The sequence below is a fragment of the Mauremys mutica genome, chromosome 21 (genome assembly GCF_020497125.1).
Source record: "Mauremys mutica isolate MM-2020 ecotype Southern chromosome 21, ASM2049712v1, whole genome shotgun sequence".
Lineage (NCBI taxonomy): Eukaryota > Metazoa > Chordata > Testudines > Geoemydidae > Mauremys > Mauremys mutica.
Genome location: NC_059092.1, coordinates 8,060,539 through 8,082,889, shown reverse-complemented (window position 1 = coordinate 8,082,889; position 22,351 = coordinate 8,060,539). Strand labels below are relative to the sequence as shown.

The following is a 22,351-nucleotide window of genomic DNA, read 5'->3' as shown; positions in this document are numbered from 1 at the left end:
ACAGAGGCCCTGGAACGAACACCAACACATACGGAATATTCCTTTACATGGGGAGTAGTTGCTGCATTCAGGGGTGGCTCTATGTTTTTTGCTGCCCCAAGCACGGCAGGCAGGCGGCTTTCGGCAGCACACCTGCAGGAGGTCCGCTGCTCACGTGGATTCGGCGGCATGCCTGCGGGAGGTCCGCCGGTGCCGCGCCATCGGCGTCCCTGCCGCCGAATTGCCAGCAAAGCCGCAGGACCGGCGGATCTTCCGCAGGCGCGCCGCTGAAAGCCACCTGCCTGCCGCCCTCACAGCGACTGGCAGGCCGCCCCAGTTGCATTGCTAGGTTCCTACTGTTTGGCTCAGATGACAGTACACTGTAGTAAAACAGGGAATCAGTTTTTGATGAGGCTGGAATTGGAGTCGATTTGCTCTTCCTGGATAGGAATTCGAAAGCTTCTTCCATCTGAAAAACACAGAGCACAGAAACTTTGTATAGAGCAGGAGGGGAAAGAGAAGCAAATGGCTCTTCTGGTTCCATGCACACATGGGCGCACAGAACAACTGAGGCAGGGAGCGACTTCTAGATGACTGCTTGCTGGTCTAGCCGATACGGGGGATGTAGTAGACGTGGGATGGGTTTAGAGAACAATGGGAACATATCTTATTGGTGCTGTGTAACGAGAAGAGCAGGCAGCAGTGGGCTGACCCAGAACCATGCGTCTAATTGGCTTTGAGTGGAGTGCCCGCCCCCTTGTCAGTCAAACTATTCATTCATTTGGAAAAGGTGAATGAAAGACCCTGCGGAATAGCAATTTTTTATTATTATTATTTGTATATTATTGATTCCCCTCTCCCCAAGTAAGGGGAAAAACAGAAAAGAGAAAGAAAAAAGGAAGGAAAGTACAAAATTGCAAATAGAGGGGGAAGTACAAGTTCTGACGACATAGGGAGAAACAGACTATTTCAGCCAGGCTGGTCCTGTGTCACAGATTCACTCAATGGGTATATGATGCATTATTATTTTTTTCAGCATGCTGTATAAATTCAATCCTCCTCCTTGGTAAACTGGTGTGTGAGTGTGAGTGTGAGTGTGAGTGTGAGAGTGAGAGTGAGAGAGAGAGAGAGAAAGAAAGAGAGAAAGAAATATTTTGGTAGCTATAAAGCCACATAGAACAGAGTGTAATGAAGTAAAGAGAAAAGGGAGGAAGGAGGAAGAAAAGATAAAGGACTGGGAAGAGAAGGAAGGGAGCAGAGAGGGGAAAGGAGAACAGCTCAGTTCCCACCCACTAGGGGTTAATTAAAACCTTCTAAAAAGTTAAACCAGGGGTCAGCAACCTCTGGCACGCGGCTCGCCAGGGTAAGCACCCTGGCGGGCTGGGCCAGTTTGTTTACAACCACAGGCTGCGGTTCACCATCTCAGGCCAATGGGGGCGGCAGAAAGTGGCACGGGCTGAGGGATGTGCTGGCCACGGCTTCCCGCCACCCCCATTGGCCTGAGATGGCGAACCGCGGCCAGTGGGAGCCGCAATCCGCCGAACCTTCCGACGCGGCAGGTAAACAAACTGGCCCGGCCCGCCAGGGTGCTTATCCTGGCGAGTCGCGTGCCAGAGGTTGTCTGAGGCCCCTCCTCTCTGAAACACTGCCTGCTCTTTAGCTACCAGGTCATCCAGGTCGCTAAGTCAAGCTTCTACCCCTGGAGACAATTTTCTCTTCCATCTAAGCAAGCCATGCAGCTACAGGCACTGCTATAGAGAGCCAAGCTTTCTGTGAGCTGGAGAGTTTCCAGGGTGATCAGATATATCCCCCAAAACTGGTCTCAGCTCTGGCAGACCCGCACCTCCAGCAACAGTCTGCATCGGTCAGACCCGTGCACTATAGCTTACACAGGGACCAATATAAATGAAAAATCTGGATCAGCCTTAAACACAGACCACGAGCAGAGTTTTTAATGTTTTTCGAGGCACTTTCCCATTGGCAAAGGGCCAGGGATGTATGCAAATCTTTGTTCAAGGCCCACCACAGATCATTTAAATTAGGGTGTCATGCAGCGTGAAAAAACTTGACTGTCCAGAGGACAAACAAAGTTGGCCAGGGGGATTGTGGAAAATTTTTGGCAGACTCCAAAAGCACGATTCCAGTGGGGCTGTGTCTACACTGCAAAGCAATAGCGGTGGAAGCCTGGGTCCCGGCTTGACTCAGGCTCGGACCTTCTACCCCATAGGGCCCTAGACCCTTGGAGCCAGGCCCTGGGTTAGCACAATGTGTGTTTAGTAGGAAGGGGGATTAGGCTTGAGCCTGAGTTTGAACCCTGGGCCTGCACTGCAGTGTAGCCATACCCTGAGAGACACAGGTTATCCACCCATTCGCTCCAAATTAATTGCGTAGAACAGCGAGCTTTTAACAGAGACTCACCAAGTTGTCCATTCACAGGAGGTCTCTTTGGCTTCTCCTTTTTGGTCGTCTGGATAATCAAGAGGAGGATGGACATTCCAGATACCATGAGCAATGTTAAGCAAATCAAAATGAGCGATAAAGACCCTAGGAGAAAAATAAAGGAAGACCATTACACACGAGAGAGAGAGAGAGAACATGCACCGCTGGGCCCCTGCATGACTACCATCCCGTGTTACATAAGACCTAGGCACTCCGATGCCATGATGATGAGCACCACACAAAAACTTGTTAAATCAAAGAAGAGGATGATGAGCATGAAAGCTGGGAGACAATGCATGAGAAAGTGATGATGATTCCAATATGGATAATGACATAACGGTGGCAACTTCAGAACCATGAAGTGAACATGTCGCCTTACAATTAAGGCTACATTTATGTCACAGGAGTCAGGGTGTCCACGTTTCCCATAGTTTTTAAAAGCTAACCATGACTGCAAGTGGGTAGGTGGCTACGATGGCAAGAGATTAAATTGTTTCACGGAGTTGGCAGTTCATGAGAGCTGCCAAATTCAAATCTAGCATGTACGTGAGGCTAAGGAAGAGCAGGAACCAAATAAACTGGGGAAGTGGAAATGAGTCATTCTTCCTGTTTGAGGAGGGAATACACCCGAGAGGTTATGGGATGCCTGGGTGGTTCAATCACCTTGTTAATGCCTTGAGTTATTTTTTTTAAAAAGATATAATTATTTTTGTGTACATACAGGATGAGAGGAATGCTCATTGCGCGACTGTGGGGAAATAGGTCTGAGGAGAAGAGGGAGGCTGCATGGCATATAGGATTAGGAGAAGGCATCCCAAAGCTTGGGGAAGGGACAGAGGTGCTCGTGGAAAGAGGTAACAGAGGGGCCATGGAGGCATGCAGAGGAGAAGAGGAGGCTGGCAGGCAACAAGTGATGAGAGCTTGGCAGCAACAGAGCTGTGCAGGGAGCTTGAAACGGCTAAGGAAGGGGATGTGAAATCTGAAGTGACTGGTTACAAAGGAGGTGGATATCGTAGGAGGAAGACGAATTTGGCAGAGGCATTTGGATAGACTGAAGGGAGCAGGCAAAAGGAGGCACCTACTAGAAGACAAGACTCAGCCTTCCCTTACCCCAGTTAGTCTCCTTTTTAACGGGAGTGGTGGAGAGGGTGTCTCTGGACGTGAAGTGGGGGAGTGCTGTAGTAGATCCATTGCTTCTGCGGCTGATGAGAGAGAGGTATAAGGTGGATGTTTGGAGTGTGGTGGCCTGTTTGTCCTGGTCATCGCAGATGGCATCTTCTATTCTTGTCCCAGCTCTGAGAGTCTTCTTGCCATACGCGGTGCAGCTGCCAGTGTAAATAAATAAATGGGATTATTTAAATAGCTTTAGTGCCAAATATAAAGGTGAGCTGCACAGGAAAAAAGATGGAGCATATGCAAATTTTTTTTGGCGTGTAGCTTCTTTATGTTGTATAAAGACCACCTGGATTTCTTTTTTTTTTAATTAAAAAATAAAATAAAATCTTTTCCTGCTTGCTTGAACATTGGAAATTCAGATGAACCCTCCATAGCAACACTCAGTAGCCACTCCAAAGTGGAGCATGGGTTGCAGCTGTATTCCCAACTTCTGCTCAACTAGAGAGAACACCATGGGATGAGACAAAAAGAAGAGAGGTGTAGAATTGCTCCCAGGGAAGAAAACATCATCGGTTCAGGCAATGCATGCTGGGTTAACAACATGAAAAGACTCCATGCTTGTAAAACTAAACTGGCTCTTTACGAAGAAAACTGTTTCCAGGGATGTTGGCTAGTGTTCTCTAGTCATGTGCATACAGACCAATTTCCTGGAGCCTCCTCAAAACTCTTCCCTCTTGCAAGCTGTGGCCTTCCCTTCAGGTTTCATGTGGTTCGCTACAATCACCAATAGCTTCCCTGTGTGAGGTGGTGGAGCCCTTTCCACTTGGCCAGCTTTCTACTGAAGCCATCATGGTGGAAAAGGGAAAATGCAGGATGCCAATGCATCCCTTGAGCTGGTACATAGCCCTCTTGCAGGCATCCTAAGAGTCATCATGAATACAAGTCTTACTGCATTTATTGCTGGCTTATCTTTGGGAATTCCATATACTGACTTTAGGGAAGGAGATAGAAGGGACTGCTGTGAGCAACCCTTAACTACTGTGCAAGAAACAAAAGTTTAAGCCCAGTTTGTTTGGGTGAGGGATACGTACTTGGTCCAGGGCCGGCATCTGTCGTTGTTTCCATCGGAAAAATGCCCATCAGGACAAGGGAAGCATTCTGGAAAAGAGACAATATTTTAAAACTATGGTTGCTTGATACAGATTTAGAGTAGCTTTGAACATCCTTTGGATAAACCTGGAGGAAGAATGATACATGAGTATTACAATGTATAAAACAGCTTCCATTCCAGAGTGTCACGCAAAACCAGAGTACATACAACAGCACCACTGAAATTGCAGTCAACATTTGGGTCTGTACAAAGGGAAGGTAGCATATTGAACAAGCACAACACCCTTTTTATTCTGTTTCCTGGCGAGGTCCCTTGAATTTCCTGCAGAGTGTTTATGGAGGTTAAAGAGGAGAGGTCCTCTGGCAGCATTTTGCACATCACCCTGTTAGCAATGGTTGTCTTGGAGACCGAGATAATTTACAAAACAGCCAGCAGGTGCGTTTCACTGGGAGGAAAACTGTTATAATTTTAAAAAAAGCTAATTACTCACCTCTTCCTGATGGAGATTCCTCTGACGATCCGCTGTCGTATGGGGTGTAACCCTTCATGCACACGCAAACTGTATCTAAGATCTTATCACACTTCTTCACCTCCATGCTTCCCCTATCTAGGAGCAACAGAGTTGGGGAAGTGGAAGGGAAGAAAGGAAATTAATTAAAAGCACAAATGAAACTGGCCTAGCGCTCATTGTTCTGCACTGGCAAACGAGAGACATGGAGGTCAAGTCTAGTCTCTTGAACCCGTTTGCATGCAATGGATCCCCTTGTGCCACTGAACCAGGTCATTAAAGAGCAGAAGGAGTGGGTTCAAGTTAGAGTCTTATCCAGTTCTTCTTTGACTTGAAACATGGGGGAAAAAATGAAAAATTAAACCACCATTTTTTCCCAGTCAAAATCTTGTCAAAATTAAAAAAAATTCCACCAGCTCTTATAATGGCTTGAAAAAATGGGCAACTTTTGTGCACGCAAAAACGTCATCTGCCAGGCCTTTGGGGAGTAGGAAAGAGAACAGGGCCTGAGAAGAGCACCTAGGGCTTTTGGGGGATATTCTGGGGACCTCTTGTAAAGAAGTGGCCACTGCGTAGCTGACTTACCTGTGTCACAGACGGTGCAGATTTTGCACGGATAGTAGTTATACTTTGAGTTAAAGTATCCATCTTGGCAGGGGATGCATTCAGTTTCGGATGATGGTGAGCAGCGGTTTCTCATTCCCTCACCTAGAACAAAGAGCACGTATGGGAGAGGAATCCCTTTGTGTCACTGTCCGTGCATTAATAGCCACGACCCCCTTCTAGACACCTCCTAGCATTCTGAAAACGTGGACAGTATCATCCATCCCCTTCACCAACGCATCCCAAACAGCACTTTTCTACAATGGAATGTTTTGAATGATTGGAATGTCAGGGTACGCAGCTGAGGTCACTGACAAGGGTCAGTTTGCCACTGCAGCTGTGATACAAGGGGCTGATATCTGTACAATACTGTGGCTTTCCCACAGTACCTCCACCAAGATAAAGTCATTTGAACTGCCCTAACAGGGACTAAGGAGCAAACAGATGCACTGGATGGTATAGCAGGTAGGTCGTATAGACCTATTATGAGACACAGCAATTAAATAGTTAATAATGTGCATGTCTATAGCATCTTTCTCCAGGGGGATCTCAAAGCACATTAAACATCAATTAATTAAGCCTGACAGCCTCCCCTCTGAGGTATCTATGCATCCATCCAAGCTCTTATATTGGCACTCATCACAGGAGCAGATATGGTTGTCCCGTTTTTATTAACAGCAAAATAGACCCAGAGAGCGCACGTGACAAGGTGGCACAGTGAGGCCGTGGCAGAGCCGGGAACAGATCCTTGCAGAAGGTGGATGAAAGTAAAGATTCTCCAGGCAGGAATTCACAACGCAAGGAGTATTTACATTGACTCGTGGGGGAGAGGGGGATCTTGAGTCAATACAGGGCTCCTATTTGAAACAGGGAGGTTGTTACAAAATTGTAAAATAAGTTTCAGTAAATGGATAAGCACCTTCAGTTGAGCAACATTGTGCAAAAGGAAATGTTTCTAAACCCAATCCTGCATATTCCCCTTGACTTCTGAGCTTGTAGGATCAGCCACTATAGCCCAGATGCTCAAAGTTATTTAGGCATAGGGTGACCAAATGAGAAGAAGAAAATACCGGGACACATGGGGGGGGGGGTGTCTGCCGGTGGAGCCAAAAACAAATAAAAAACAGTGCTGCTGGCGGAGCGAAATATCGGGACGCGAGACAACCACCCAAATATCGGGATGGTCCCGATTTTATCGGGACATCTGGTCACCCTATTTACGCACCTGACTTCCATTGAAATCAATAGACCATATGAATCTATATACCTTTGAGGACCTGGACATACTTCTCTCAGTCTTCTCTTCAGAGCACTTCCCCATGGCCCAAACTGAAAATACAGTGACGGGTACACAGAACTGGGGGGTGGGGGGAGGATGTGGGAAATTAACTCTTCACACGAATGTATCAGTTTTGTTTTATACCCAAATCAGTATTAGCTCTGCCTTGCAGATTTGCGGTTTGATAGCACTGAAGTTCTTCTTGGCATCATCCAAATGTGGACCATCTCTAGGAGTTGGAAATTGATTCAGCCTTTCTCCTTAGACACAGGTGCCAACTATGATAGCAGTGTCTACTAGGAACACCTATTCATTTCTAACATGCTTAATTAGCATGGCGTCTGTCCACTAAGAACTTGATTAACGCCACCAAAATCATTTCACTTTCGCCAAAACAGCTGTCAGAGGAGTCTGAATTCAAACCACTAATTCAGAAGTGACGTAAGATGGCATCATTTCCCATAATAACTGAGATCAGAGAAGTAGAGTGGTACAGCGATTCAAGCATTGGTCCCGAGTTCTAATTCTGGCTCTGATGCTCATTTCTTCTGCGGCACTGGGCTTAAATGTTCTGGTTCCTCATCTGCACTATCCCACTGTTTATTATTATATAATAAATTATTATTTATTACTGTTATTTAGCCCACTCACAGGTATGTCAGGAAATAATCAAATCACGTTTGTAAAGTGACATATAAAACACTACAGCACACGTCTCTCCTTCTATTCTAGAGATTGCTGCTGTCTGCTTTACTCACAGCTGTTACAAGCAGCTAGGTAACATATCCCACATGCCTCTCAGAATTTGAATTCCCCCTTCGAGGAGTACTTGTTTTAGATACACACAGCATTATACTAAAGGAATGCCTGAATGGGCAGAAAGTTCCCCCTGTTAAATGTTCGTCAGTTGTGCCCTGATCTCAAGCCCTAAAACTCTCCTCAGAGAACTTGCATATAATGGGTAGTTTTTTCACAAGAAATGAGGCACACTTATCTTGCTGCAACAGATACTGCAACAATACTGTACTTTGTACTTTCAGCTGAGTTCAGAATGCTTTTCAAACATTAATTACGTTTCACAGCACTTTTGAAGTAGGTAACAATTCAATCTAGTTTCTGTTTCGTAGACAGATAATTAGGTGCAGGGATTAAATGACTTGCCCAAGGTCAAACAGCAAGTCAGTGGCAGAGCCAGGAATAGCATCAAGAGGTTCTGAGTCCCCATCTTATGCTCTAGGTATCGAGGCACATTTCCTATATCTCGCTAATGGCCTAACATACAGCCCAGGGGTTTTCAAACATTTTGTATTGGTGACCCCTTTCACACAGTACGACTCTAAGTGCGACACCCCTTATAAATTAAAAATGGGGTAGATTTAATGGGGGCTCAGGACTGACAGTCACATAGAGCTGACAGCTTGCGACTCTCATGTAACCACCTTGCAACCGCCTGAGGGATCATGACCCCCAGTTTGAGAACCCTGGTATAGACTACTTGAAAATAAGGAGCAATTATTTTTATGCTCAGTACTTTTAAAATCCAGCTGTAATTAATTTTTTCTCACCCTTGCTCTTGGAAAATGAGGATCACACTGTACTTTTTTCCACCCCACTCATTCATTTTCTCTAAGTGTCACTGGGTGCTAACAGCAAACAGTTCTGAGAAAGGATAACTCATGATTCTCACAGCACTAAAACCCATTAACTCACTGTCTATTGCGCATCCTACACTCTCAGGAAACAGACTACTCTCCTGAATGCAGAATGTTCCAAGAACTGGCTGGCAAAATTCGGGGCATTTTCCGAGTAGCTGGGAGATAATTCACTTGAACAAAATCATACCGACCCACAACACCCACAATGAAATGACCTTGTACTACAGAAGATACTGTCTAAATCAACTATCTTGACTGCTGCATTTTCATATGGCCATTACCAAAGACTATATATATCCACTGCTTTACCTCAGTAATTAATTGCAAGACATAGTAATATATTCATCCGCGGGGACAGGAGGGAGATAGGTTTTCCCAGTCTAGAACTGAGTCAGTAGCGTCTAACTAAGTGACAGTCTGTGGAAACTCCCTCACCACATTAAGGAGAAAAGTAGCAGCATGTGACCCATAAGGGATTGTCTGTACCCACTTACCAGGGACGGGATGTGTCCCAGAATGAGGAACTCAAAACCCTCATAATTCAGTAGCTTTGGGAATACCCCGAGGGCTTGTGCGGCAAGCCAAGTCTCAAGAATGGGGATCTGTTACAACCAGTACCTTTGGAAAACACTGATTTCAGTTTTTGCTGCAGTAGCTAATGCAGTACAAATTTTACGTGGATGGGTGGATGGAACTGTGAATAAAGAAAGAGCTCTAATTTGAAGATGCATAGACAACTCTGCACAGGATTTTTTTTAAAACAGAAACCTCTTGCAAAAAGGTGCAAGCACACAATCTAATCATCCTGCAGAGGTGAGAATGTACCTTCCCTTCCTGTCAGCTCTGAACTCTACACGCCACTTTCTATTAACAGACTGCCCATTGTACAGTGTGGTGTCACATGCCAGTTGTGGTTAACTCTGGGTTGTCAAGTAATTTCTATAAACATATCCAACTAATAGTGCCTGTGCATTTTTTTGCACTTTTCCACTTCCTCAGCTCTGATTGCAGAACTGTCATTCCGCTCTAACAGCAGCTGTGAGAAAGAAAAAACAGACCGAGCAAAATTCATTCAGTTTCTACCGAAAAGGAGAAAGTGGGAGGAAACCTTTGCTGCCGCCTATGGTCTTGCCAAATCATGCTCATGAATTACGTGAAGCAAAGAGAACTAGCTCTCTTCACAGGGAGACATCCACGTCATGTGGATCATGCCTGCAGAGCAATTTAAAAACCCAAAGATGCCGGCCATCCATAAATCTTGATTCTTCCAGTGATGTTTGGCATGCCCTGTTCTCTTCAAGAGGAGAGCATATGGTCAAGCGACACTTTTTAAAAAAAAACAAAAATATATAAGCTTTAGCTACAGTAATGGAAGCAGCTTTAAAGACATCTTGTACAGTCTTACCCTTAACTATACTAGACCTATTTTCTTAAGATGACCCACCATTGCAGCTACAATGCAAGTACTAGCACCAACAAGGCTCCTGTGTCCACCAGCATTTTAACCAGCATGCCATTTACTGCTAATCTGTGTCAGCCTAGACAATATGTTAGTTAAGATGTCGGCAGTCAGTCCTTGCTAGTGCTCCCATCACGGACCTGCACCAGTGGGAAATTTTAGGGAAAAATAAGCCAGTGTAGACAAGTCTTTGAAGATTTAATTCCGTAGAGTGATACATAAGCAGGTAACCTTGAGAAACCCTAAGTTACAGAAAGTTTATTCCAAAGTAGACAGCATTCTAGATATTTTATAAAACAGTATTTTACAGTTCAGACTTTGTTTCTGACATGTCAGTAACATTTTGGGTTCACAAGATTATTTCCCTCACCCCCTACCTCATAACTGCTGGACTTTACATCTAACAAGGACTGTCAATATTGAGTCGATGACGAGGACTTACCAGGAGCACACTCCTTGCAGCATCGTTTATGTAAGGGATATTCAAATTGTCCACAAAGCCCTGAACACTGCATAGCAGAGAGCAACAGGGAGAACAAAACAGCAGTAAAAGACGAGGACACAAATTTGGCTAATACTCGTCCAGCCATGCTGACTCTCCACTTCCCCTGCAAAAAAAAAAAGTAAACTCTAGGAGCGGTTGAACCTAGACTGCTGAAGAACAGGAAGGCAATTCATATGCCTGCAATGGGGAAATTCCCATGTACCACCTCTTTTCAGCTCCTCCTCTTTTCAGCTTTCGGGCTCCTTCAAGGAAGAAGGGAAAATAAAGCTTTCTGAATCAATTCTATGAAAGTTTTATTTTAGGACCTAAAAAAAGGGCCACATGCCATTTCTTAGCTTAAGGTTTTATTAGGAACGAACCACGTCCTTCATGAGAAACACCTGCCTTAGCCTCCCGTTATCCGAACTGAAGCGCTGTCACTCATTTCGAAAGCTAGAAGGGGAACATACTGAATAGTTTTGCAAGAATTCTGGCTAGCAGTTTTCAGGGATAGTGGTTAAATGTCACATATTAGCCTCTTGCTATGCAAGTATCACTCCAGCTCACGTAAATGGGCAGGGCTTTAATGGAGGGAGAAATAAGAGACAGTGTCCACCATTATTATGACAAAATTAACGCCTAAGTATTAAAATTAAGGGTGTGGTGCATCATATATAGCTCAGGGAATGGTGCAAGTGAAATATGGACCGTGTACATGCCAATTCCACGGGGGCTAGGTGCACATGGAATCTGCCCCTTTGCCCTTAGTACAACAGTGGGGCTACTGCATTGGAGCCACAGTAGCTGCATTGCTCTAGTCAGGGGAGTTTGGCCTATACACCAACCAGCCAGTCTAACCCTTCTCTCAAAGCCTTCCTGTGCTCTATGGGAAATGAAGCACCCTGCAGAACTGTTTCCCTTAGGGCACAGGGGATGAGGAACCCACATGGATGTCTCTTCGTATTGTTTGGTGTCCTCCTGTACAGCAAAATCACACCAGTTCTGTTCCCTTCGTGCCCAAGAAGGAGGACCTGAAAGGAGTGCCTGGGATGTGGGAGGGGGAAGTCAGCAGTAGTGAGAAGTGGGGGGGGGAGGAGGGCATCATCTTGTTCTCCTTCATGAAGAAATTAGTACAGCACAGAAATGGAGAATGAGACTCATGACAGAAGCAGCGAGGTTTCACATACATTCATCATTCAAGTTTTATCAATAGGAGTTAGACACACAGGTTTTGGGATTCCCCGAATCTGCTTAGCTACCGTAGTGAAAATAGCTTTTAAAAAACTGTTCAAACCAAGGCCCAAATTAAAAGACAATAGTCAAAAATGGATTTTATTTGATTTTTATTTAAATTTGTCAAGTTTTTTTAGAACCAGACTTCTAAGACTCAGCATTTCTGATGTCAATTTACGGTTCACTTGCAAGAAACCACCACCAGGTCTGTATTGGAGGGAAGTAAATTTGGACCGGAAATGAATGACATCCTTTATAATCTGATACAGTTGAGAGGATTGCAGAGCAATTCTATTGCTGTATTTTATTTATGCTGTTCCCCTCTCCCCCAATGTCTCTGAATTTTTAAAAGACATACCAATTTTTTTTTCCATTCCACAGTCCTCTCCAAATCATTGGAAAGTTACAGCTTTAGTAAAGCTGTTCCTTTAAAAAAACCAAAAGAAACCCCAAAAACCCCAGAGCTGATGTTTTTTTCACTCCAAATTATCTTTTGCTCTATCTGCAATGAAAAAAAGAACACAACCCACACTGGTCTGCACATAGGAAATACAGCGGCATAAGTCTTGCTAGGTAACATCACTGTAAAAAAAATCAGGTAAATAATTTTATATCGTAGTGACTTATTTCTTCCCTTTGCAACTTTTGATCAACTTAAACTGTCTTCCTCCCCCTTTCATAGCAAGTAGCAGGATCTGGTTATTCATCTGGAAGGGAATCAATACAAAAGACTTTGATGTGGATGAAATTTACAAAAACATAAGGTTGGAAATGTGCTAATACATTTAAAGCAAAAACAATGTAAACACTGATGACTATATATTCAGATTCTACTTCACTACAATTGAATGCTGGTAAAATATCATTCAGTTGGTAAATACTGTTTATGTACACACTTTACATTGCAGTGCTGGAAGTTGTAACTATATGCACATATCCCAAGTTATATCACACAATTAATAACTCAACATTGGTCTACTAAAGACCAAATAGGTTTAATTTAATTCCACCCACCTTTCCCTAAAATACAAACCCTCCCACCTGCCATGTGCCGGTAATAGCTTGGCTACCAAGCACTTTATAGCAGTAGGCAGACTGCTTTTATGTTATGAACAGTGGTAAGTGACCATGGACAAAGTTAAACAATCAACTACTGTAAGTAGTGCTAAATGGAAGAACTGGTTCAATAGTAGATTACTTGCAGATGAAAACTGCCCTGTGATTAAGAATCTGACAGTTGCAGAAATTGGGAAAGGCAAGATTGCAAGTAGAACACTAAAGAACCTTAAGATGATTAAACAGAACAGTATCTGAACTTAGTTTCCTTCTTTCTTAAATGTAGACAGGAATCATCTGAGTCTCTCCACACAGCCCAGTTTAAGCCACAATGAAAGAGATTACAGTGATGCCAGGGTAACATCATGTGAGATAAAAATCACATCAGAGGTATTGTTTCAGGCCCTGTCTACACTACAATCCAACCATGTTTAAACAAAACCAGAAGTTGGTTGCAAGTCAGAGTAGTTGGGGTCTAAATCAGTCTCTGTAGACTCATTATAGAAGGAACATCCAGCTGCTTTTGGTTACAAGTAGAACATGAGTAGACTATCACAATTTCCCCACTCTTTCCCCGCTCCTATTTGACTTATATTCATTTTCATGATTCAATTTCTTTAATCTGAGGTCTTAAATAGTCTGTCTTAATGAAGAATCTCAATGCTGGAGCACTGCCAAAGCACAGAGAAATATATTTAATGAAAAAAAGATAAATTTATATAAAAAGACTTTGATACAAGCCATTTAACAAAAAAAAAGGGACATTTTAAATCAAAACCAAACAGCAATCCCTGTATTTACATTATATTAAGAGAATAAACTTGATTAGATATCACACACCTTAATTGGAATTTCAAGCAATCCCCCCCAAAATGGGTTTTTTACAGCAAGGGTAAGGCTAGAATAAAGTGAAGCATTTTTTATTTTCCAACGTTAGTGGATATGACCCTTGTGTTGCAAGATTCTCCATAGAGATTCCCGCCAAAACAGATTAAACCAAAAAGCTCAAGGAACCTTAAGATGCTCTGAACTGCCTCTGCTAGACCACAGTACAGCTAGAGAAGAGTGGGACATAAATTAAACCAATGGAGGTTGAAACCAATCCTACTTGTAGGGATTAGCTTGTGAGACCTAACCAAACAGCTCTACAAATTTAACTAGTTTTAACAAATTTAACCAGATTGATTCAGAATGAATTCTAATTAGTTGCAACGCAGCCCATGATTCTAAAAGCTGGATCCATTTTTGCTCACTGCAGCTCCCTGAACATTCACAGGTTAAGACATTCCTCTCTCTGTGTTTAGAAATGGGAGCTCTTTTGAAATGAAAGTGATTAAAATGAGCTTCTCATTCCCACTGCTGCAGAACAGCACAAGGGCGGGATTTCTGTGACATGGTAGATCAGTTTCCATTCTGCTTTAAATAAAAAAAAAAAGGATTTCACTTGTAAAATTTCAAGCACTCCTGTTTAAAAAGGAAAGTAATTTTTCAAATTGGAAAAGCAGTGCTGGAAAAGCAGTTATTTAATAGTCTCCAAAACTGGACACCCAATACCCAGACTAAAAGGTATTTTGAAAAATGCAGGAAGAGAAGGAAGATGAACCAAAAAAGTACTGATCGGGTTGGATAGCCTTTAAAGCAATGTGGTTGCCATTTCCTCTCTCATGGCTGTCTGTTCTTTCCAGCCATATTGTTCCTGTCAGCAGAGTGCTAAAAAAAAAATACTTACTCTGTTCAAAAACTTTAATAGACTCAGATGCAGCAGGCTTCTCATTTGCATAATGGAATGGAATGAAAACCATGCCTGTCCAGCCAAAAGCAATGGTGAATATAAATAAGCTCCTCAGCAGTCATTGTTTGCCTGATGGAGCCTTTCACTTATAGTGAATATTTTAAGAGTGTTCACATTTTTCTTTTCTTCACCCTGCTAGTGGCCATTCTAGTACAATTAGAGGTGAAGTGAGGTGAATATATATTAAAGGCAGCTGAAAACACATCCTAATCAGCCCACCTGCACTGAGACAGCGTGCACCTCTGATGCAAATTTACAGCTGATGTTCATGAGCTGAAAAGTACATATCCACACCCCTACATATAAAGGATCCTGTGCTGAGCAAAACCAACGCAGTTTATACGCCAATTAATCCCTTGCTGGATTCTCCTAGAATGCTGTCAGAAAAAAAATATCTGAAACAATCTCCTTTAAAAAAGAAAAAAACTAAGATCCTCCAATGTTAATGATGATTTTCACAGATCAGCAGCTTTGCAGGCAACAGAAGTTAGATATTTAAAGATACTTCACAAGGCCTAAGCTGAACTTTCAGCTACAATAACTGCACAAGGTAGCATGAACTGGTTAGTCCAGATCCTGCCTTGTTACTTACAGCCCTTTCCTTCTTTATACTGAAGGTTAAAGGAGAACTGCAGTTCTTCTATATGGACGGGTTTTTTTTAAGTCTACGACAACACATCATTCACACACACACAACACATATAGCAGCAAGGTAACTTTCTTTTTGTTTTTGGAAAGCAAGAAGGTGCTTCAGAGCTCTGCAGAGATGAGCCTGGTCAGAACTCCTCATGAACATTCCGTGCATAGTCCATAAGCTTGCTGCCCGTGAAGTATTCGCTGTATTTCAGGATCTCCTCCAGCTCCAAGTGATGGTTCTGATTCTCATCTGCCACAGCTATCATCTGCTTGGCTTCATTTAGGGCATTGTACTCATTCATAGGATCCATGTATTCCTACAATAGATAAGAAAGGTCATCAATTTCTGCCATTGGGTGCAGTATAGCACATGCCTCCAAGCCAAAATTTGGAATCCTCAGCCCTTGACTGTTTGAGAAAATACTGAGGCCTCCATTACTTGACCCAAAATGAATATAAACAATAGAAAGCACTAAAATAGGTCAGTCTGCCAGGTCAATAACTTTCTTCTCAAAAGGTCCTTCCAAACACCATCCCCTCCTTGGTTCTACCAAAAGTCCAAAACTTCTCTTATGTTAGCTGGTGGCTGACTGCAACTGGTATTTCAACAATTTGTTTGATGTGGAAATTGGCCTCCAGCAGTCTTAGTCAGTGACAGAAGGTAAGAGAGGTCTAAAAATTTCCAGACGCCAGATTAGACCTAGAATCAGGCAAGAAGATACCACACAAAATAAAAGTAGTGGTTGCTTAGGCCCCACTAGACAACTTTGGAGATAATTTTTATTTTTGTTTCCTCTCAATTTCTGTTCTGAGGAAAATTACACCTGCAAATAGAGAGGCCGAGCTAGGGTCCCTTTGATAGTCTAGCCCTCAATCTTTTGGATTAATACTTTTCTGCATAGGCATTTATTACAAGACCTCTTTTACAATTGAAGCTCATATGACTGATGAGAGAAGTTATCTGAAATCCACTCCGCATCATGCTTTATTCACAAAATTGCCAAGCAATGCAGATACCTGCTACCTTGTTGTTCATGAACTGTAGGAGACATTAAGAACACAGCTTGATTTTCAGAAAGCCGGTTGAGCGTGCAGTGTTCATAACAAACAATATCTTTGACCTTGTAACCTGAGCAAATGTGATCAGGAAGCCTCTGATAGAAGCCCTGGATCCATTTTAAAGTTACTTCAATGAACATGTGCATGAGACAGACAGACACACACAATATGTATTCTGGTGATATCGGTTTAAAGGAATCTGTGTTCTGACAAAATAACCAAACCTCAGACAAAGGGCATCAGTGGCCTCTTCATTTAGACTTTCTTAATGTAGATTTTCATGATAAAGGAAGGTTTTTCTTTCAAAAGACAAAACCCATTTTTTTCAGTTTAAGCTATTATTGAATAGAATTTACCAGTCAGACACCACCCATGTGGAAAATAAAAATACAAGGCATTTGCAAGGACTCTCCCCCATTCTGAACTCAAAATATTCCACTCTGGAGAGAAAAAAAGGATTCCATTCATGATATATGTAAAGCTCTTCAAGTCAGATAAAGAAACAACAAGTTCTACCAGAGTAATTTCAAGGTGCCAATGGTTTCTATGACTTACTGTCTGCCTGTAAAATGGAAACCAGAAAGATCCAAATTAAACTCTCTCAGAATGACTAACCCAGAAACAAAAACACATCAACCAAATGTGATCACCTGTTTTGATAAGATTGCTAAGAATGCCCCATTTTCTGTGATGACTTAGTTTCACACAAAAATCGACACTACTAAATTTTTGGCTCTATTGAACATTAAAACGGAAACAAATTACAGAAGTTTCCACGACACCAGGCTTTGAGAAAATGAAAAAAATACAGATTAAAGTTGTAAGAGGTCTCTCTTCTTGCATGATTTATGGGTGTGGGCATTGTTGGGCACTTTTAGGAGGAGGCATTGCTTTACATGCGCTTAGGACCTGGGATAGGTGAAGCAAACAAATCATAATATTTAAAATTTGAAATATATTTGTAACTATCAGATAACAAGGATTTCTGAAGGAAACTTTTGATCTAGATAGTCTCCTCCAAACCTGCTGTCAAAAATCTGACATGCAACACTGTGACACTAGCAAACCAGATTCCAACTTGCACCAAGGTCCCCATGCTCACTTGGATACTGACAAATACATAGCTGGAATCGGTCTGGCTCACCTGTGTATTAGTACTGTTAAAATAGGTATCCAAGTTATAAAAATATCTTTAGTGTTTAGATTTTATTGAATGCTTGCAAGTTGCTGCATGCATTAATCTCACATAGAACATCTGCATCCCATGTTATGAGGCAGGAGTGGGCAAAATTTTTGCCCCGAGGGCCACATCTGGGAATAGAAATTGTACGGTAGGCCATGAATGCTCATAAAATTGGGGTTGGGGTGCGGGAGGGGGTGAGGGCTCCGGCTGGGGGTGTGGGCTCTGGGGTGGGACCAGAAATTAGGAGTTCAGGGTGCGGGACAGGGTTCCGGAGTGGGGTGCAGGAGGTGTGTGTGTGTGTGAGGGGTCTGGGGTGGGGGTGCAGGCTCTGGGGTGTAGGAGGGTGCTCCAGGCTGGGACCAAGGGGTTTGGAGGGTGGGAGGGGGATCAGGGCTGGGACAGGGCTGCAGGCTCTGGGGTGGAGCTGGGGATAAGGAATTTGGGGTGCAAGAGGGTGCTCCAGGCTGGGATTGAGCAGTTCAGAGGACTGGAGGGGGATCAGGGCTGGGGCAGGGGCATGGGGAGAGGCTCAGGAGTGCAGGCTCCAGGCGGCACTTACCTCATGCGGCTCCCGGAAGCAGCAGCATGTCCCTTCTCCGGCTCCTATGCAGGAGGCATGACAAGGTGGCTCTGCATACTGCCTCGCCCCAAGTGCTGCCCCCGCAGCTCCCATTGGCTGCAGTTCTCAGCCAATGGGAGCTGCGGGGGCAGCACTTGGGGCAGGGGCAGCATGCAGAGTGGAGCCCCCTGGCTTCCCCTACGCATAGGAGCTGGAGTGGGGCCATGCAGCTGCTTCCAGGAGCTGTGTGGAGCAGCCACCAACTCCTCTCCCCAGCTGGAGCGCTGGAGAGGGGCAAGTCCCAGACCCCGCTCCCCAGCGGGAGCTCAAGGGCTGGATTAAAATGGCTGCCAGGCCCACCCCTGTTATAAGGTAATATTTAAGTGTTTGTACTGTAAAGCTCTGTACCTGCGTAAATCAGACAGGAAAGAAACATGACTTAGTGTGAAACGCTAGCTTCCAACAGAAGGGGTTAGCTCCTGCCCAAAAGAGAAGGCCCATCAACACCAGACAAACTACTGTGCAACCTCAGAAGACAAAAGATTTTGATTGCTCTTCCCACCCTACCCCCGGGGTTCCCCAATGAAGAAGAGACAAGTAAGTAAGCGATTTCCTTCCCTCAGCTAAGTCTGCAACTCGAAACAGAAGGGTGGGAAGGAATAAAAAACCCTAACAAGGAGGAACTGTATCTTTTTTCTGCTCCGACTCTGAGGACAAGAATTACCAAGCATAAGCAAAATATACCCATGTGCTTAGCCTGGGTTAGCCTTAAAGGGCATATACAGCTTGCTTTTCATAGAAGCTTGTATTACTTTTTGAAGCATCAGACTGGAATTCATCTGTGGGTATATATAGTTACCTGTTAACCTTGTAAATAACTCTTATTTCCTTTTCCTAGATAATAAATCTTCAGATAGTTGATCATCAGACTGGTTACAAGTATTGTCTTTGGTGTGAAACCTACCTGGGGTAAATGACTGGTCCTTTCGGTCTGGGAGTAATCTGAATATTATTGTGATTTTTGGTGTAAGGGACCATCTCTCAGAAAGGCAAGCTTTCCAGGGTGGTGAGACAGATTGAAGTACCCAAACGGACTACGTGTGACTCCATATTAACTCTGTTACAGTGCCTGAGGAGTTTACACTTGATAATTGGTTAGCGAAAGCTAAGTTTAGAACTCTCAACTAATGTGGGGTTTGTGCCCTGTTTCTTAATGCTCTGCCCAGTTTCTTCTCAATCACAAAAGTCCAGTGAAAGACTCCAAGGCAGAGGGGAAAAGAGGATGGGTAATGGAGTTCCCACTGGGGGACACATCTTGAAGAACTCCAGTTACTGTACAAGATAAGCAACCTCTCTTCCTTCAAGTAGTATCCCTATGGATGCTCCACGTCAGGAGATTCCCAAGCAGTATGCAAGAGGGTGCTGAAGAGACGGATTCAGTATGGACTGTAGAACAGCGCCATCGAAAGCTGTGTCATCTCTGGAAGCAGGAACGAGCGCATAGTTCTGGGAAAATGTATGCACTAAAGAGCAGGTGGCTGCCCCGCAGATGTCTGAAATAGGTACGTTTTTCAGTACAGCTACAGAAGTAGATTGCTTATTCCACCAGGGCTCAATCACCCTCAAAGGGGGACAACCCGCCAAGGCTTCATAATAGGTTAAGATGTACCCTGCAACCCATCTGGACAGTCTTTGAGTGGAAGTCAGATGTCCTTTCACTGGTTCTGCAAACAAGATGTAAAGCCTGGGCAAAGCCTTAAAGGCCCTACTCTGATCTAGATAAAAGGCCCTTTTTATGTTCAGTATATGGAGATTTGTTTTTTCTGTCAAAGAGTAAGGCTTGGAATAAAACACTCGTAAGTGAAACGCCTGATTAAGGTGGAATTAGGGGAAAAAAACCCAACACTTTAGGTAGGCTCCAAGCTCCCTTCCCTCGTGGCCAAGTTGATGACTATGAGGCATGAGGGACAAATGAAGGAGGGAACAGTTCCCTAAAGGTTCAATGAAGGTTTCCTCAGTGTGCTGAGGAAACCTTCAAGTTGAAGACCCATGGTCAAGCTGACTTCTTGACAGGAGGGAAGAGGTTGAACAGGCCTTTGATAAACCTTGTAGCGGTCAGGTGGGAGAAGACTGAAAACACTTTGACGACGAAAATGACAAGGTGTGATGGCAGCTAAGAACCTTAACAAAGCTCAGCAATAAGCCTGCAGTTTTTAAATTCAGCACGTAATAGAGAATATGTCTCAGACAAGACTTGAGGAGAGGCACAGATTGGTGACTGCACCAAGTCTGGAAGCGTTTTCATTTCTGGAGGCAAGTTTTCCTTGTTGTGGGTTTTCTACTTTTAAGCCGCACTGTTTGTAGCTCTGGGGAACACACTTGTTCTATACCATAGAGTAAATTAGTAGCCACGCCTTGAGGTGAAGTGACGAGAGGCTGGGGTGAGTGATGGCTCCTGACTTCTGGGTGAGGAGATTCGCTGTCATGGGAAGAGAGAGAGAGGTGGTTGCAGAGAAATGCAAACCAGCTCTGGAAACCACACCTGTCTCAACCACAATGGTGCTATAAGGATGGCTACTAATTTTTCCTGTTTCAATTTGTTTAGGATCTTGAGCAGTAAAGGCTGACAAGGAACTGGAGTGGTGGCAGGTCTGCCCCCTCCCTTTATACTCTTGTCCCGGAGCATGAGGGTGTCTAGGGTGCAGGTGCAGACAGGCTGACACTGCTGACAAATCAATGATCAAGAGTACATGGGGACACATGCATTCTGATGTGGCGCACTCAGACATTACTTGAAGAAGAACTAGAAGTATTAATCCCACCATCCAGGACACATTCTAACTCAGGCACTATGATGAACTGAACACTTAGGTAGTGTTGCTCTGCACTGTTAAAGAGAAACCATGTTCCACTCCATAGGAGATTTCATTCCATTATCCTTATATAAACACTCACTTACTTACCTCACAACACACTAACTCAACACAATTTCTCAGTCCACCCACTTTCCTCCCTACTATTCCAAATTTAGATTTTGTAACTCAGAACTTTTTGCACGTTACTGATTACTCCTTTAATAAGCCATCTAAAAAAGCATCTACTTTCTGGAATTTTGGTCTTATTGCTCACTAATCTTACTCCTCCCCCTACCCACACACACAAGTGTCCTCTGTTAGACAGGAGAACCAGTGAGAAAAGACTCATTAACTCTAGGACTCCTTCACATAAGACAGATCATAGTCTGCCTAATCTGATTCATCTCTAGTTTTCATGTTTTTAACAATCCAATCTTTTCAGAATCAAAATCTCTTAACAAAAAACAAGTGCATGTTGTGCAGTCGATGGCACACCTACTTGACAACTCTTACAGATAAATGATTTTTGGAAAAAAAGAGTATGTTCACAAATCATGGTTCTCACTTTTTTTTTTTTTAATTAATTTGAATACATAGGTTGCCAGTTACTCACTTTCAGATCGGAAGTGTGATTCATTCTCCCAATACACTGTGCTTCTACTCCTATGGTTTTGTGCACTACACATTTAAAAATCCCTATGCAAGGCAATATGCAAAAGCCAAAATAAACAAAAATAAAAACACTCCCCCCCTTCCCCCCCAAAAACGACTGGTATGTAACCTAAAGTTATTCTAGCATCCTTCTATATTTGTACCTGGCTATATTATGGTCCAAAATGTAAGCATAAGAACGCCATCTTCTCCATCACCCTTCATCTGAGACCAGGTTTGGGCTTCCTCTGGGTTTGGAAAGTGCTGTCATATTTTCAACAATGATGTACATAAATAAAATGATTTCAGAGTCACCCACCTCCAGCTCTTCCATGGTGACAATGCCATCGTGGTTGGCATCAATCACTTCCTCAAATTCCTTCTTTCTATCTTTCACCCAATCGTCATCAATATCCTGAGCTTGTTGGTTCTCTACTGTACCAACAGGCAAGGAAATGAACTCTGAAAGGGTGAGTTTCTTATCTCCATCTTGATCTGTAATGCAAGCCAAAACACAACTGGAGTGAAGAGTTTATTTACTTACAAGTGCCCATTGAGAAGTAAGACATGAACAATTCCTAGAGTTCAAAGCTCTTGGTGGTACAGGCCCTGTGGTTTCAGCACAAGTGTAAGTGAGGAAATTATAAAACTGATTCCATTTGTTCCTAAGTTATGTTTCCAGCTAAAGTAGAAA

General features: G+C 43.4%; 2 protein-coding genes across 3 annotated transcripts in view; both read right to left on the bottom strand.

Annotated features, from left to right (window-relative positions):
• Positions 1-345: 345 nt before the first annotated feature.
• On the bottom strand, positions 346-11,825 carry TNFRSF4 (TNF receptor superfamily member 4). Its single transcript, XM_044996323.1, has 7 exons — positions 10,592-11,825; positions 5,739-5,861; positions 5,136-5,252; positions 4,626-4,692; positions 3,529-3,743; positions 2,398-2,523; positions 346-448 (listed from the first exon to the last, which is right to left on the bottom strand). Exons 1-7 carry the CDS (start codon positions 10,737-10,739, stop codon positions 378-380), a joined length of 867 nt encoding a protein of 288 aa, XP_044852258.1. The 5' UTR covers positions 10,740-11,825; the 3' UTR covers positions 346-377.
• A 134-nt stretch (positions 11,826-11,959) lies between these two features.
• The window catches only part of SDF4 (stromal cell derived factor 4), a 41,747-nt gene continuing 31,355 nt past the window's right edge, over positions 11,960-22,351 (bottom strand). For both annotated transcript variants that reach the window (XM_044996322.1, XM_044996320.1), the window contains exons 6-7: positions 21,977-22,152; positions 11,960-15,667 (exon numbers count right to left, since the gene is read on the bottom strand). In XM_044996322.1, coding sequence (XP_044852257.1) covers positions 15,491-15,667; positions 21,977-22,152 — 353 coding nt within the window. In that variant the 3' untranslated portion in view covers positions 11,960-15,490. The remainder of the gene's footprint in view (positions 15,668-21,976; positions 22,153-22,351) is intronic.